The 17,074-nt window shown below is 41.6% G+C and overlaps 2 protein-coding genes across 4 annotated transcripts in view; both read right to left on the bottom strand.

Moving 5' to 3' along the window:
* KCTD15 (potassium channel tetramerization domain containing 15) overlaps positions 1–5,031 on the bottom strand; it is a 321,946-nt gene extending 316,915 nt beyond the window's left edge. The window contains exon 1 of the mRNA XM_030581567.1: positions 5,007–5,031. The gene's annotated coding sequence lies outside the window, so the exon portion shown is untranslated. The remainder of the gene's footprint in view (positions 1–5,006) is intronic.
* Positions 1–17,074, bottom strand: part of CHST8 (carbohydrate sulfotransferase 8) — a 266,667-nt gene that overhangs the window by 205,026 nt on the left and 44,567 nt on the right. For 2 of the 3 annotated variants that reach the window (XM_030581551.1, XM_030581553.1), the window contains exons 2-4: positions 15,738–15,794; positions 13,664–13,755; positions 5,007–5,234 (exon numbers count right to left, since the gene is read on the bottom strand). In XM_030581551.1, coding sequence (XP_030437411.1) covers positions 5,007–5,166 — 160 coding nt within the window. In that variant the 5' untranslated portion in view covers positions 5,167–5,234; positions 13,664–13,755; positions 15,738–15,794. The remainder of the gene's footprint in view (positions 1–5,006; positions 5,235–13,663; positions 13,756–15,737; positions 15,795–17,074) is intronic. The other variant, XM_030581552.1, reaches the window with a different exon arrangement.

Here is a 17,074-nt window from a genome sequence, read left to right as displayed (position 1 = left end):
CTTTGGACTGTTATCAAGCAAAACCCGTCATCAGCATGGATGCATGTCCCCTGGAATGGTGGTTGAAGCAGGAAGGGACATATGAATCTTTAGCACATCTGGTACGTAAATATCTTGCGATGCTGGCTACAACAGTGCCATGAGAACACCTGTTCTCACTTTCAGGTGACATTGTAAACAAGCAGCGGACAGCATTATCTCCTGGAAATGTAAACAAACTTGTTTGTCTGAGCAATTGGCTGAACAAGAAATGGTACTGAGCAGACTTTCAGGGTCTAAAATTTTACACTGTTTTTTTTTTAATTTAGTTTTTTTTTAACATAATTCTACATTTGTAAGTTCAACTTTCATGACAGAGATTGCACTACAGTACTTGTATTAGAATAATTGAAAAATACTATTTCTTTTGCTTTTTTATAGTGCAAATACTTGTAATCAGAAAGAAATAAAGTGAGCACTGTACACTTTGTATTCTGTGTTGTAATTGAAATCAATATTTGAAAATATAGAAAACATCCAAAAATATTTAAATAAATGGTATTCTATTATTGTTTAACAGTGCCATTAATTGTGATTAATTTTTTTAATTTGACAGTCCTAATAATAATATTAATAATTAGTAATGTAATTGCACTTATATATAGCACCTATCAGCAGAAGTTCTCTAGATGTATAGAAGGTTTGCAGAGATTCTGTGACAGGGCATTACATTTCTTTACTTCCTCCATGACCATCTCATTTTCATATCAATTCTCAATACGAGGCCCCCTGCGCCTGACGTTCAGCATAATAACACTCTCCATAAAAGCCCATTAAGTGTCTATCATAAGTGAAGTTACTGTCTCTGTAATGACCAGAGAAATATGTATTGAATTCAGTGTATTGGCTTGGGAAATCTGTTTTGTCTGCGATAAATGGCTGTCTGTCACAGCCATGTCTGTTCAGAGTGAAGTGTATTACATAAATATAACTATACAGAGAGAATATTTGTCAATCAGCAAAAAAGGCTATACACCCACTATACTTTGTAAGCATTGGTTTCCAATAGATAAATGTAATCAAGGTTTATATGTTCACAGAAGCCAACAGGATGGGATTGTTTCCCTCGAAAGATCAGAAGAAAATTGTAACTAATGTTGTGGAAAATTACTTTGATATTGCTTTCTCAGCACAGCATCACAATTAGGTAGCAATGTGAAGCACAGGGAAAGAATAAATGAATAGTAACAAATCAACACAAACAGCTACTGTCAGGCATACTTTGCTCAGTGAAAGTAATGTAAGCATTACTTAAAGTTTTATGACTGTAGTTTTATACTGGTTTAAATAGTACATCAAGGTTTTGCCATCATGCTTGCTTGGACTAAAACAATAAAGAACAATTTCTGGAAGAGACAGATAGAACTAAAGTACCAACATATTTTTATTAATCTTGTTTCTGAAGTTATACTTTTTCAAATTAAAGATGACTGAACAAATTAGCAGTGAGAAATGTCTGCTTGGTCAGTGCAAAATTCTACTGTACTGCTTTTTTGGGGTGAAAAATGTCCTTTATTGAATTTCACACAGCATTGCAGATGAGATTGTAAATGGATTCAGCTACATAGTAACTACATGGGAAATACAAAAGCAAAAACCAATAAATGAAACTTTGTTGTATAGAATCTGTTGGCCTAAATAATATAATGGCACATATATTTATTCAGTTCTATTGGGGGACCAATTAAGTAGGCAAATTACAGCAATATCCTGTCTCTAAAAGAAACTAATATTTTTTAAGAGCTATTCTGAGTGAGTGAGGGAAAACACTGTTTTAAGCACACCTGGTGTTTCTCTCTTACAGACTGACTGATTTCCATAGAACACAGTGCACAATAAGGAAACATGGCGATTCCTCTTTTTAATGAAATGAACAATGTCTTTTCTATGTTCTACCAAGTGCCTATTGTGCTTTAGGGACAATTGGCCTGATTTTCAGTGGAGCTGAACATGTGAAGCACCTGATTCCAGTGGCAGCTGAAGGTGCCCTGCACTTCTGAAAATCAGACCATGTAACTATTCTGTAAGTATCTTTCTCTCAGGGGGTGTGCTCTTCTCTCCGTCTAACTTCCATTAATGTAAATGGGAGTTGTGTGTGAATCAAGCAAGAAATTAGACAATTTTGGAAGTAACAGCCCCCCTTAGAATAGTCATTTTACAACCATATACAGGACCTTGCCCAGGAAAATCTAGTAAGTTATTGAGATAGTTTAATCTTTGAGGATGCTTCTGTTCAAACCTTGATTGGTATCTCAAGTGTAAATGGGTTGGGCCTCATCCTGTTCTTTGTCTACCTCAAAAATCATTTCATAGTGGGTCACAATCAGCAGTCAGTGCTTGAGAGGCTCATGATTGGAAGAGCAATAGTCCAATAGGTCAGGACTAAGAAGCAATGGTAGAGAAGCGTGAGAAAGCTTACACAGAGCTAGTTGAAGCCAGTGCTGTAAAATTCTTGACTTTCATAAGCAGAACGCAAACCAACAATTTCTTTTTTAAATTATGAAATTCTGATGTCCCACATGTGGCATCAAAAGCAGATCAATACTGCCAGTGTAACTCCCATCTAGAGTGCTTGTTGCATCTATTTTTTTATGTGCAAATAAAACCCCATATATGCTAGAGTCATAACTTTTTCACCTGGAACACTATATTGTACACCCTAGGATTGAATTTAATCTCAACAGGCTACAGAAGAAGAAAATTTTCTTTTTATTTTAGAGGGAGTTGTCCAGGATTATTGTGGAATTAATTTTCATGCACCTACCTATTCTTTCTAAATATTTCATACTTAACATGAGTTGTGTTTATTTAAGGAAAAGTTAATTACAAATGTGAACACTTTTCACAGGAGATTTTGTTATTGTCCTAGTACAGAATGAAGGCAGAGCCTCGCTACTTAACAACCCTATTTTGCAGACATGATCTAAGTCTTAGAGAAGTGTCTGAAGAACATTCTCATTGGGTTGGAGAGTATGCTGCTGTGATGGGTCAGTTCCCTGGCCACAAACTCTTTCACCCTTGAGCCATCTCCTCCTCATCTCCAGAGCTTAATCCCGTGGAGGTCCTTCCACAGGAAAAGGAGAAACATTGCCATGTAGGAGATGCTGTCTCACTGCTATATCTGCTGTGGTTTTGGCTCATCCTCCAGTTGCAGAGATGACATGATCCAGAATTAGAGTTTGTTACATGGACTTCTTTTTGAATTCATATAATATTAGGAAATAATTATAGCATATCTGGTTTTCTCCTATATTACTAACAGTGGGTCATCTACTTTCACTGTAAAAACCAAAACATATTACTACATGAAGAGTACGAGCCCTTGATAAGCTACTTTGTGTCTAGGTATTGCAGGTGTCTGCAAAAGCTGTGGGCCAGTTCCTACATTCTGTCTACTCCTAACTAATCCAATGAGCTGGGCTATTACAGTGAGCACATGATGTTATAATCTGTTTCAAATGTTTCTTCTTATTGCCCTGTTCTCTTTCAAATGTGAACACGCAGCTTCCATTGACTTCAAATGGATTTACATACACATCTTAGAGCAGAATTGAGCTTATTATGTCAGTTCAATATGTAAGTTGTTTTGCATTTAAATATACAAAATTATATTAAAAAAAAACAAGTGAAGTGATTGGCAAATCCTCCACTTTCAATCAATTGCATAGTTTTATTTATTATTTCCACAGTTTCGGCTGAGTGGCTGCTTTCAAAATGAGAGTGTGATTGGTCTAAATAACAAATATATTAATGTTTAAGTATGTTTGATGATACAGAGACAAGCACTTAATAAGTCAGGAGGCAGAGGGTAGCACTTAATGTAATGACAATTCCAGGGCTCTGTGTGTCAGGCTGCAGCTCCGTCAACATGCTAGCAGTATTTTGCCTTTAAAATACACAACTTATTACAAACTGCACATCAGTTGTGACAAGCAAACAGAAATAGTATTTAATCAAATGACAATATCCAGTATAAAAGAACACAATGGACCAAACTCTGCCCTCGGTTATACCAGAGTGAATCTAGAGTAACTCCACTGGGATCCCTCTGTCTAGGATTTTATAATGCTTACTGTATGCTCACCACTGAGGTATCATAGGTAACCGAGGGCTTGTCTAAATGGCTCCGCAGTGCAGGTAACAGGGGTGTGAGCTGCAGCACATACTAAAGTATTGCTCTGTAACTTTCCCAGGTAGACCCTGCTAGTGCTAATTAAAACGTACCTACTTCACATTAACATGATTCCGACTGGTGGACTTTCTTTTTCTCACTAACATGGGGCAGTTACAGAGAAACATTTCAGTGCATGCTGCAGCTCACCCCCCCCCACCCCCTAATCTGCCCTATGGGGCAATGTAGGCAAGCCCTTTATCAGCATAAATCCCATGCTTATCTCTGTGCATACCTGTCATCTGTCCCTCATTGTGAAGGACATCACTCTTTTTAGTCCCAAAGTTACCTACTTTCCACAGAGATATGGACTCCTCAAAGTCTCATTGTTGAAAATGATTAGATCAGAAATAATGAATCATGACTTATTCACACTAAAGTACTGAATCGCACAACATTTTCAGTTTCTTGAGTGACTAATTTTCTTAGACCCAAAATGAGGGACACATCTCTCACAATGCACCCCACTGGGAAATGGCAGGTTGAGAGGCATGTATCTGTATGGGTGAAGTGAATGGAGTTATTCTGGGTTTACACCAGTCTAACAGAGCAGAATTTGCCTCAACTCAGGATGACATCCTTGACAAAGCAAAAATTCTCACACAACCTAACATTCTTTATTGAGTCTGATTTTTAAGCAAGATTTATTTTGAGCAAATATTTAGTCCCACGGTTGGCCTTATAAAAATGAAATATTAGTCCTAGAGAACATTTATGCTCACATCACTTTTGTAATGTATGTAAAGAGTGTCAAAGATACAGGACAAAATTACTGGATAGAAATTGGAATGCTAACCTGGCGTCTGCTGATGAACTATGTCTTCTGGATCCTGCAGATGAATGAAGACAACAAGCCCCGCTGCTCCAAACAGCAAGATGAAGGAGAACATACATGTCAGCCTCATAATTATTGTTCTCAAACCAATCCACTTTTGACCCAGGAAAATGAACTGCATGCAATCTCCAAGACACACTTTTCACTCATCGTCTCATCTTCTCAGCTGCCATTCCATTATAATACCATCTACAAGACATAAAAAATAACGCACCCACATACAACATTTATTTTTCCATACCCCTTTGTAAAGACAGGTTGATTTTTTTTTTTTTTTTTTTGGACAGCTAATAGTTGATCTACAGATCACCCCAGTGAATCTAACTGCATGTATCTGGTCAATTTCTTCCCCGTTAGTTTGTTTTTAATAAGGTATGTATCACTGTGTGTTTTCCTCTTGTTTAGAGGAAAATGTGGAATATAAAGAAAAAGGTATAATTTGGGGGAAATGATCATACAGTGGAATGTACTTGCACAGAAAACCCCTTTTAACAGCCTGTTTGCTCCAACTGAAGCATGTGTCACTTTTTATATTTCATTTGTTAAACAATATGAAAACATAAAGGGTGACAATGTGGGGGAAATGATCGCATGAGCTGCATCTTGCACAGAAAGCATGGAGAGAATGACAGAAACAGTTTGCAGGTTTCTGCATCATTCAATAGGAAAATGATTTTTCTACAGCAGCCTGTGCTGTAGGCCAAATATGCATCCCACTTATAAATCTAGGTGGGCATATTGACCTAAGGAAGCTGTGTATCCTAAGGTAAGTAATGATTCAGGTGCTTGGGTCATCTTTAACTGGCTTGGACATAACACCCAGTTTGGACCTGGCTGGCATTGGCAGGATGGTGAACTATATGAACTACTAGCTCATCCCTTCTCTAAGATCTATGAGAGAGTGTATGGGCTCAGCTCTGCAAATACCAACTAACATCACCAGACAGGCACTGCGGTGGAACCCCCAAGGAAAGCGGAAAAGAGGCCGTCCAAGAAACACCTGGCGACGCAACCTTCAGGCTGATAGCAAAAAAGTGGGCTATACCTGGAACCAGCTAGAGTGAATGGCCCAGGATAGAGGACTCTGGAGATCTGTGGTTGGCGGCCCATACCCCGATTGGGGTGACGGGCATGAGTGAGTGTGAGTGATAGCACTTATCACTATGTAATCCCAGTGAAACTGGAATGGGGCTAGTCACACAACACACGACAGCTGGTACTGAAGCCCCAGTTCAGCAAAGCATGTAGGTAAAAGACTGAAATCAATGGTACTACTTGTGCTTGATGATAAGCACGAGATTAAGTGTCTTGTTATTTCAACACTTAAGCATCTGCAGGTTCAGACACCATGATCCTGTCTATATAGATAGTTAAATAGTGGTGATATCTGGGTGAGACAGGGGTTGTAGGTTGGCGATTTACCTAAAATTTCAGCCAGAAAGACTAAATGGAAATGTTTACACTAAAACTATAAAAAAAAAATGGGAGGGATGGGAGAGGAGGTCCAAAATAATGCTGCTGGCATGACTAAACTCCATGGACAGAGGACCAATACACTTGTGGTGTTATTTGTAGAATGGTCTTCAGCATTGGTATAGTTCTTAGAATACAGGAATAGAATCTTTCTTAGGAATGTTGTTTTAATTTTAGATTCCCATTGTATTATTTAGGGAGCATGTCATAACCAGTAATATTTTATCCTTTCCTGAGCCTGTTGGAGGCAGTTTAAGAGAACACACAGTTATCTCTATTAGGATTTACAACACAATGGTGTGCCTAAACCTGAGTTTTACAAATCCCATTTTGAGTAGAATGAGAAATCCCTTAGCAAATGCTGATTTCCAAAACAATTAGAATCTCATTTAAAGAAAAAGATAAATCTAGATCCCGCTCCATTTTTTTCTGATTTGTTTACAAGTTTTTATTCAAACTAAAAACAGAGTCGAAAGTCATAGAGGTCATCCCACCATTCCCGTGAAAACACCTATCTTATTAATATTATTTAACAATTACATTATATCATATATCCCAGAGGCCCTGTTTGATTACTTTATCCCAATGAAGGTCTGTTAAATTCACCATAAGTGAATAAAGAGGGAGCCAGGGAAAAGGGAAAAAAAGAGTAAACCGCCTCTTAACAAAAACACAAACCTCAAAAGGTTCTAAATTATGGATTTGGGCTTCTCCCATCTTTACTTTCCTGTAATTATTTTTTCACTCAGTTGACTTTAATTAACTTGCTGTAGGCTTGTAAGCTTGGTGAATGAGAAACTTTTTATACATGGTAGCAAACTGGGGAGCTTGAGAGGGAGAGAAGAAAATCCCCCTGCTGAATGAAAAAGGTGTGAGTGCTAATCTTGGGGTGAGTGAGCTTGTTTGACTGTTTGGTTTTTGGCTGTTTGTGGTTTTTTTTTCTTTCAGGTTATTTTAAATTTATGGGGTCAGTTGGGATTGTGTGTTTGGGGACTGTCTGAGCCTTGTTTGATCTTCTTTGATCAGTCAGTGATCACCCTCCCCCTATGTGATTAATGAGGGAGTCGGGCTGGCAAGGAGACGCCTTAAAAGCCAGGGCTAAGTGACCAAGGGGAGTCAGTGAACAGAAGAGTTCGTAAGAGGGAGTCATAATATAATTGCTATGGTTAGGAAAGGCTGCATCGCTAGTGCCAATGCTGCTCCTGTCTCCTCCACCTGTATCCAGACAGAGAACCTGACCATGGATGCCTCTACCCAGATTCTGGTGTGGATTTGCAGAGACTGTCGCCTGCATTTCCCACTCTCAGAAAGTCAGGATGGGGGGACCATCCAGTGTGAGAGGTGCCTGTTGGTGGAATCTCTTAGGAAGGAGGTGGGAGAGATACAGGTGGAGATGGTTAGGCTGAGGCGCATCTATGCCCATGAGGAATTCATTGAGAATATTCATATGGAGATGTCCAAGGCTGAGGAAGCTCTCCAGCTAGAGGAGATTGCTGTCACCCCCAGGGGAGGAGGACATGGCTCTGTCACAGGGAGGACACTGTCTACTGATTGCTTCTGGCAGCAGGCGGTGCTTCACCTCTACTCCCAACCCACCCACCATAGTGGTGAAAAACAGTTATGCTGCCCTGGCAACAGGCACTGAGGGATTGCCCCCAAAAGGTGGAGAAGTCATGTACCCCCAAGGCTGGAAAGATTGTAGCTGACACTCCCAGGAGGAAATGTAGGGTAGTTGGTGACTGTCTTCTGAGGGGGATGGAGGCACCCCTCTATCTCCCTGATGTGGCATCCCAGGAGGAATGCTGCCTGTCGAGGCCCATATCCGATAAGTCACATAGGGATTGTCGAGGATCATCTGGCCCTCTGACTATTACCCCACACTGCTCATCCATGTGGACTTTAATGTTACTGCGAGGTATGACTGTGAGCAGATCAGAAGTGACTACAGGGCCCTGGGAGTAAGGGTGAAGGAGCTGGGGGCACAGGTGTTCTCTTTGATCCTTCTAGTCAAAGGTAGGGGCTCTGGCAGAGAAAGATAAATCCTGGAGGTGAATGCCTGACTGCAAGGTCATGGTGTTGCCAGGAAGGGTTTGACTTTCTTGATCAATGGGATGCAGTTCCAGGAAGAAGGACTGCTAAGTAGAGATGGGGTCCACCAATCAAGGAAGGGGAAGAGCATATTTGGATACAGACTGGCTAATTTAATGAGGAGGGCTTTAAATTAGGTTCAAAAGGGGCAGGAGACAAAAGGTAAGTCAAAAACATGGAGTTCTGGGGAAAGCATGGGTTGCTGTAGCAGGGATAAGGGAGAGAGGAGAGAATATAGAGGGGAAATCAAATCAGTATCTTAAATGTCAGTATACTAACACAAAAAGTATGGGGAATAGGAGTAATGGTCTCAAGTTGCAGTGGGGGAAGTTTAGGTTGGAGATTAGGAAAAACTTTTTCACTAGGAGGGTGGTGAAGCACTGGAATGGGTTACCTAGGGAGGTGGTGAAATCTCCTTCCTTAGAGGTTTTTAAGGTCAGGCTTGACAAAGCCCTGGCTCGGATGATTTAGCTGGGAATTGGTCCTGCTTTGAGCAAGGGGTTGGACTAGATGACCTCCTGAGGTCCCTTCCAATCCTGATATTCTATGATTCAATGATAAGCAGGAAGAACTAGAAATGCTAGTGAATAAACACAACTATGACATGGTTGGCATCACAGAGACTTGGTGGGATAATACACATGACTGGTACACTGATATAGAAAGGTACAGCTTGCTTAGGAAGGGCAGGCAGGGAAAAAAGGAAGGAGGTGTTGCTTTATATATCAGAAATGTACACACTTGGACTAAGTTTGAGACGGAAATAGGAGACAGACCTGTTGAAAGTCTCTGGGTAAAGATAAAAGGGATAAAAAACAAGGGTGATGTCATGGTAGGAGTCTACTGCAGACCACCTAACCAGGAAGAGAAGGTGGATGAGGCTTTTTATAAACAACTAATAAAATCATTCAAAGCACAGGACTTGATGGTGATGGGGGATTTCAACTACCGAGAAATCTATTGGGAAAACAACACAGCAGGGTACAGATTATCCAACCAGTTCTTAGAATGTACTGGAGACAGTTTTTTATTTCAGAAGTTGGAGAAAGTCAGTAGGGGAGAAGCTGTTCTAAATTTGATTTTGACCAATAGTGAAGAACTGGTGGAGAATTTGAAAGTGGAAGGCATCTTGGGTGAAAGTGATCATAAAACGATGAGAGTTCATGATTCTAAGGAATGGTAGGAGGGAAAACTTCACAATAAAGAAAATGGATTTCAAGAAGGCAGCCTTTAGCAGACTCAGGGAGCTGATAGGTAAGGTCCCGTGGGAAGCAAGTCTAAGGGGAAAAACAGTTCAAGAAAGTTGGCAGTTTTTCAGAGTCACATTATTAAAGGCACAAGAACAAACCATCCTACTGCATCAGACAGATAGGAAGTATGGCAAGAAACCACCCTGGTTTAACTAGGAGATCTCAATGATTTAAAACTCAAAAAAGAATCCTCTAAAAAGTGAAAACTAAGTCACATTAAAAAATGACTATAAACAAATAACACAAGCATGTAGGGACAAACTTAGAAAGGCCAGGGCACAAAATGAGATTAACCTCGTTAGAGACATACAGAGTAACAAGCATGGGTAGCGGGTATAATAGGCCAGGGAAGGCGCTGCCGCCACTGGACACCTGGGCCACGGTGGCCCCACCCCTTCCCCAAGGCCCTTGCAGCTACTGCTGCCTGCCTGCCCACCCTCCATCTCCATCCAGGTCCTCCGCTGCTCACTATGTCACTCCTTCTTGGGGGCGGGGGAGTGATGCAGACATGGTGAGAAAGCGGTGGGCGTGGGGGTCTGGCAGGGAAGTGAGGTGGCTCAGACGGGCACTGGGGCCAGTGGCTCTACCTGGCACTCAGGTGGGGAGCAGTTTGGCCTGGCACTGGGGCTGGCCTGGTGCTCCAGGGATGGCTCGGCTCAGCTCTGCCCAGCCTGGCCCAGGGCCAGCCTGGCACTCGGGCAGGGGGGAGCGATGCGATGCTGGGGCTAAACTGGCACTCAGACTTGGGGGGTGGGGGTGGATTGACCCGGTGCTTGGATCAGCCTGGTGCTCGGGGGGGTGGGGCGGGGGCTGGCCTGGGGTGGGCATTCCAGGGCTTCTCTGGTCATGGGGGGGCCCCTCAGGGCTCCTCTTGTTATGGGGGCTCCAGCCAGTGGGGAGTGGGGCCTCAGGCAGAAGGGGTGGGGCCGGCATGCTAACCTCCCCAAAGTGGGGGTCACCCACCACCCATTGTAACAAGCAAACATTCTACAAATACATTAGAAGCAAGAGGATGACCAAGGACAGGGTAGGCCCGTTAATGGCGGGGGGGAATAACAGAAAATGTGGAAATGCTAAATGACTTTAGTTTGTTTTCATCAAAATATTTAGTAGCAACTGGACATGTAACTTAATGCCAGTGAAAATTAGATAGGATCAGAGGCTAAAATAAGGAAAGAACAAGTTAAAAACTGCTTAAACACGTTAGATGTTTTCAAGTCACCAGGGCCTGATGAAATACATCCTAGAATACTCAAGGAGCTGATTGATGAAATATCTGAGCCATTAGCAATTATCTTCAAAAAGTCATAGAAGACGGGTGAGATTCCAGAGGACTGGAAAAGGGTAAATATAGTGCCCATTTATAAAAAGGGGAATAAGAACAACATGGGGGATTACAGACTCATCAACTTAACTTCTGTACCCAGAAAAATAATACAGCAGTTAATTAAGCAATCAATTTGCAAACATCTAGAAGATAATAAAGTGATAAGTAACAGTCAGCATGGATTTGTCAAAAACAAATTGTGTCAAACCAACCTGATAGGTTTCTTTGACAGGTAACAAGCCTTGTGGATAGGGAGGAAGTGATAGAGTGTATATCTTGACTTTATTAAGGCTTTCAATACTGTCTCATATGACCGTCTCATAAACAAACTAGAGAAATACAACCTAGATGGAGTTACTATTGGGTGGGTGCATAACTGGTTGGAAAATCGTTCCCAGAGAGTAGTTATCAGTGGTTCACAGTCAAGCTGGCAGGGCATATCAAGTCAGGTCCTACAGGGATCAGTTCTGTGTGTGGTTCTACTCAATATTTTCAGTGATTTAGATAATGGCCTAGAGAGTACACTTATAAAGATTGTGGGCGATACCAAGCTGGGTGGGGTTGAAAGTGCTTTGGAGGATAGGATTAAAATTCAAAATGACCTGGACAAAGTGGAGAAATGGTCTGACGTAAACAGGATGAAATTCAATAAGGACAAATGCAAAGTACTCAATTTAGGAAGGAACAATCAATTGCACATGTACAGAATGGGAAATGACTGCTTAGGAAGGAGTACTGCAGAAAAGGACCTGGGGGTCATAGTGGATCGCAAGCTAAATATGAGTCAACAGTGTAAACATGACCTATGAGGGAAGATTGAAACAATTGGGTTTGTTTAGTCTGGAGAAGAGAGGACTGAGGGGGGGACATAACGGTTTTCAAGTCCACAAAAAGTTATTACAAGAAGGAGGGAGAAAAACTGTTCTCCTTCACCTCTGAGGATAGGACAAGAAGCAATGGTCTTAAATTGCAGTAAAGACAGTTTAGGTTAGAAAAAACTTCCTGTCAGGGTGGTCAAGCACCGAAATAAATTGCCTAGGGAGGTTGTGTAATCTCCATCATTGGGGATTTTTAAGAGCAGGTTAGACAAACACCTGTCTGGAATGGTCTAGTTAATACTTAATCTTGCCTTGAGTGCAGGGAACTGGATGGGAAGACCTCTTGAGGTCCCTTCCAGTCCTATGATTCTATCGTTCTAAGCTCGACATGCATTCCCCGAGCCTTTCTAAATCCAGTGTTTCAGTTGCGGAAGCACGAACTCTAAAACCAGTTATACACACAAATGAAATATACTTGTTGGAAAAACACCAAGGAGAGATTATTAAAAGACTCTAATCATCTGTCATTTGTAAACTGGTCAATAAGTTAAAATCAGTATTGGGACTATACAGTATTATTGCAGCTGCAGTGGATAAGGCTGAGTGAAGTTTTCCATTCTAACTTCCATTGCCAAGCTGACCATAACTTTCTAGACAACATAGGAATTCTATCTAAGAAAGTGGCTCACTCAGAACTTGCAAAAATGCAGTGAAATATATGTAATTTATACTCTCACTACACTTTTTCTGATGGCTAAACCCCTTTCTCCCAATCTCCCAAGTTTGTATATGGTTGCCCTGTCACAATAAAATGCCTCCCCTCCCTGCATGGGAAGGTCAGCACCAGCACTGTATATTGCTAATGCCTATGCATTGGAAAGTATCTTGGGAAGGGTTGAAGGTGTGAGCGTGGAGTGGAAGTTTCCTTTGCAGGTTAGAAGAGGCCAAAGGGAGAGGAAGGGAGAAAGAAATGGGTTAACTCAACGATCCAGTTAGGCCCAAAGATAAGGAACGAAATTGCAGCCCAAGGCCAGCGCACACAAACAAGCTGTCTGCTGCCAAACAGCCAGAAGCCTGTTTGTCAACCCTGGCCAGCCGTGAGAAAGGAAAACTAAGCCAGACAGAACTGAAGGTGTTGCAAAACTAGTAAGATTGCAAAGGTCAGTGAGTTAAAAAACAACAGTCTCATGACCATGAAACCAGAGTGTTTTGGAAAAATTAAGGGAGCAGTGGAAGGCCAGTTCAGACTGGTACTGAGAACACGGGGGACGAGGGTCCCTGGATGAAAACATCCCTGGAAGAACCCAGGGCTTAAAAACCTCCCGAGAACTGAAGCAAGTTGAAGATTTACAGCAGACCCTAGATGACCTGTGCACAAGGCAAAACTCTTGGCGACCCTTCCCGCCCTCTTTTTCTTACATTACACCCATTGTGCCTGTGTAAGTATAAAAGTGGGTTAGGGCTTGGGCACTAACACTTTCTTTCTCCCTCTGAGTGACGTGGGACGCGCCCAGCACTCACTGCTGTTATTTGGTTAATAAAGCTTTAAACTTAGTCACTTGGTGTGCTCCTTCATCTCCTCCCCTAAAGATCCTGTGGCTTCAGCCTGATCACCTGAAGCCCCAGGCAGATTGGTAACATAAATCTGTCACAGCCCCTCACCGTGATATCTGAGCAGTCTGTCCTTGAAAGCAGTAGGAGTATGTGCATATGATAATTAGCACCTTCCTGACATTCATTAATTGCCATAACACCTGTGAGGAAGGTAAGTATTAGTATTATATTGGGGAAAGGTGTTATTGTATCATTAAAAAACAAACATTTAAAGAAAGGTGTGTTGTGGTTGGAGGTAAAAACATGAACTATGATTGCATGAATATTTTAGCAGAATTTTCAGACATCAAACCCTTTATTTACAAAGATACAAGTAAACTTAATTCCTTCATGCTCCCAGATGAATTGAAAGCAAATTAGAATGGCAGAAATGACACTGCAAAGTAACATGATGGGAAAGCCATATTGCATTAGCTGTTTTACTGGAGATGAACTAGTTTAGTATAACTGAAGAGTGAGACGCTGCTGAAAATGAGTTACCTGCAGTGTGTCACACAAAGTGTTAGGTCACAGAGGGAGGGCCTCAGTGTCTTTTGACAGACAGCAGTTTTCATTTTAAATGAAAATTGAAATGAACATTTTACTGAAAGTGCCTGGAAGGAGTGCCACTGAATTGGAGTTGTGCTTTTCAGCAACCATCTTCTGGAATCTTATGGACTGAACATATTACTGTGAATGAGCTGACATTACAATAGTGTGTCAATCCAATAAATACAAAAAGAGACAGTTTGTTGAAAACTGCTGTGAAAAGACAAATGTTTCTTTTGCTTTAAATTCTTTGGCAGAAAGGCATAAGCCAGCCTACATTCACATGCCTGATAACATGGGTTTGCTCACTGATTCAGGATTATTGCTTTCCCCCCCAGCCCTCTTGTTTATCCACCAAGAAATCTGACACTTCATGAAGAATGAAGTTGGTACCTGTGCGAACTAGGCTTCTGCCTGTGATCTAATTCTTCAGGTAGAAGCCTAGGAACTGCCATTCTGACCAGTGGTCCATCTAGAGCAGTGTCTTGTCACTGACAGTGACCAGTATTAGTTGCTTCACAGGAAGATGGAGGAAACCCTGCTAAAGACAGTCATAGCATAACATAAGCCAGCCTCTAACTAAAGGTGGAAGGAACTTTCCTTGTGGCCATGTTTGGGCACATCCAGTATCACTGACGTAACGTTTTGGAAAATATACCTGAAATGACATGACTTAACCAGCAATACAAACAATTGTTTTCCAAGGGCTCCATCACTCACAGAGGAAGCGGGGGCCTCAGGAACATTCTTTACTCCCTTGTGTGGGCTACTCCAATTGTCAGACCCTGAGTACTGGGGAACAGTAGCTGCCAAAAGGCTACTACCCCATCTCTTGTGCAGATTGGTGGGGTAGGGTAGCGGGCACAGCCATGGCTCACCTCCACCCCCTTACCGGTTTGGTCGGCCCAGCTGAGCCAGAGTGGAATGTGAAGTAAACTGTTCTAGGGAAACGGCTGCTGCAGCTTACTTCCCCTAAAGAGCAAAGGTGACTCAAAATCAGACTGTGACTCTAAGGCTTTGCTGTGCTCCTTGGACAGTGCAGCAACGCACTGGCCCTTGCTCAGGCTGGATTGCAGGAGGCCTGTCCGGCCCCAAGTGAAGAAATAGACTAGTGTTGATATCTGGTTGATATTAGCGCATACATCAGCGAGTCAAGGAAATGCTCAAATTGTTTACAAACACTTACTGATTACTAAATTAGACAATTACAAATCACACAGAAAGCAATGTAAATGTCTAGTTCACATGCACAACATAAACTTCATTTTTCATGCCACGTGAGCTGCTGTAGCTTGAACCAAATCCTCTGGTTGACAGCAGGCTCCAAACATAGAGGAGTCAAAGCCTCACAGCTTTATTCAAACAGCTGCAATAGCATGTAAGTATCTGCATCTTTCCCAGGCTGGGACTGATGTTTACTCTACAAGATACACCATGTTCTATTGCATGAGCACGTGTATCTTTGTCCTGTTTGTTCTTGCTCCTCTTATCTTTCCTGCGTGCAGAAGTGTGGGTACCTATTATTGAATATCACACTCCCCAGTTTAAAGCTGCACGCTAGGAACATTTTAAAGTAGTAGCTGAGGACACTCACCTAGTCAAATTGATCCCCAGTGCTAGTCCAGAGATGTATTTTTATAATGTGTGACATCTGTAACAAAATCAGGAAATGAAAACAAAACAGTGGAAACATACTAAGGAGGTGGGCAGCCGAGTTGGAAGATGATGTTTGGGGTTGGGAAGTTATTGTAGGACGTCTGTGTCTCCTCTTGAAGGCTGTGCAGGTGGTGTGGGCCTGAATGGCACCCAAGTTGCATGTTTTATTAAAATCATTTTATTTCAGTTCTGTATCCTGGTTAAAGACTAGGATAGGCACGGTGAATTAATAAGGGAATGTGAGGAAGAGAAAGAAACTGCTATTACTACTAGAGTATCATCATTACTAGGCACACCAGATTGGAGAGGGAGAGGGAATTCTGCCTTTGATACCTGAGGTTAAGCCAGACTCCTTTACCTCAGACTGCTTCCAGGGCACCAAGTCCTCCCATCTTCCAGGTATCCACTCTCTGCTTTACACCTGACCTGCAGTGTCTATTAGACTTGCCATGACACTCATCTAAGAAGAGGGATGTACAAACATTATCTCTCTCCACTATATGTATTCTCTGCTAAGGCTGGATTTCAAACATAGATATTGAATCAGACGGGAAGAGATTACAAATCTCTCATTTGGTCGCTGTCACCTTTTCCTTTGAGGTTAAGAAACAAAAATTAAACCCAATCCTTAAGGCCGAAGTTCTTACCTTCTGTAGCATGGAGAGAAAGGGGAAAACCATTAGTCCCCTTGGTGAGTGCCTTTCCACACACCAAGAGTGCACCTTTGGGTAGTAACTTGCCACACACCCTTCTCTTCTTGCCCATGCATTTACTACATATTCTGATGAAAACTTTTATTTCAAAATTTCTCAGAGAAAAAAATTGTTTCCAGTTGACACTTCAAAACAAAAGAGGTTTTATTTTGACTTAAAATGTTGTTTCATTGTTTTTTGAAACCACAAATTCAAAAAACAAACAAACAGACAAAAAACAACCTGTTGTGTTAAGTGAAAAGGAAATGAACATTTTCAGTTTGAAATTTCTCCCTGGAAAACTAAATCTTTTTGCCTAAAAATTTTCAATTCAAGATTTTTCATTCAACATTTCTTGTGGGGAAAATGGTTTTCTTATCAGCTGTATGACAGGGAAAGTACATAATGGGGCTTGAAATTGGGGCTTGCACTGACTCTGGAAACCTATGGAAGTCATAAGTGGTCTATCCAGGTTGTACCAAGAAGTCACTGCTCACTGTAATGAATGGGGGTTACAGCTCTCCCATCACTCTAAAATTCCAGTGTTGAGGATCGTTACACCTGCCATAGAACACTACAGGGC

The sequence above is a fragment of the Gopherus evgoodei genome, chromosome 12 (genome assembly GCF_007399415.2).
Source record: "Gopherus evgoodei ecotype Sinaloan lineage chromosome 12, rGopEvg1_v1.p, whole genome shotgun sequence".
NCBI lineage: Eukaryota > Metazoa > Chordata > Testudines > Testudinidae > Gopherus > Gopherus evgoodei.
The sequence above is the reverse complement of the archived record's forward strand: the minus strand, read 5'-3'. Positions and strand labels throughout refer to the sequence as shown.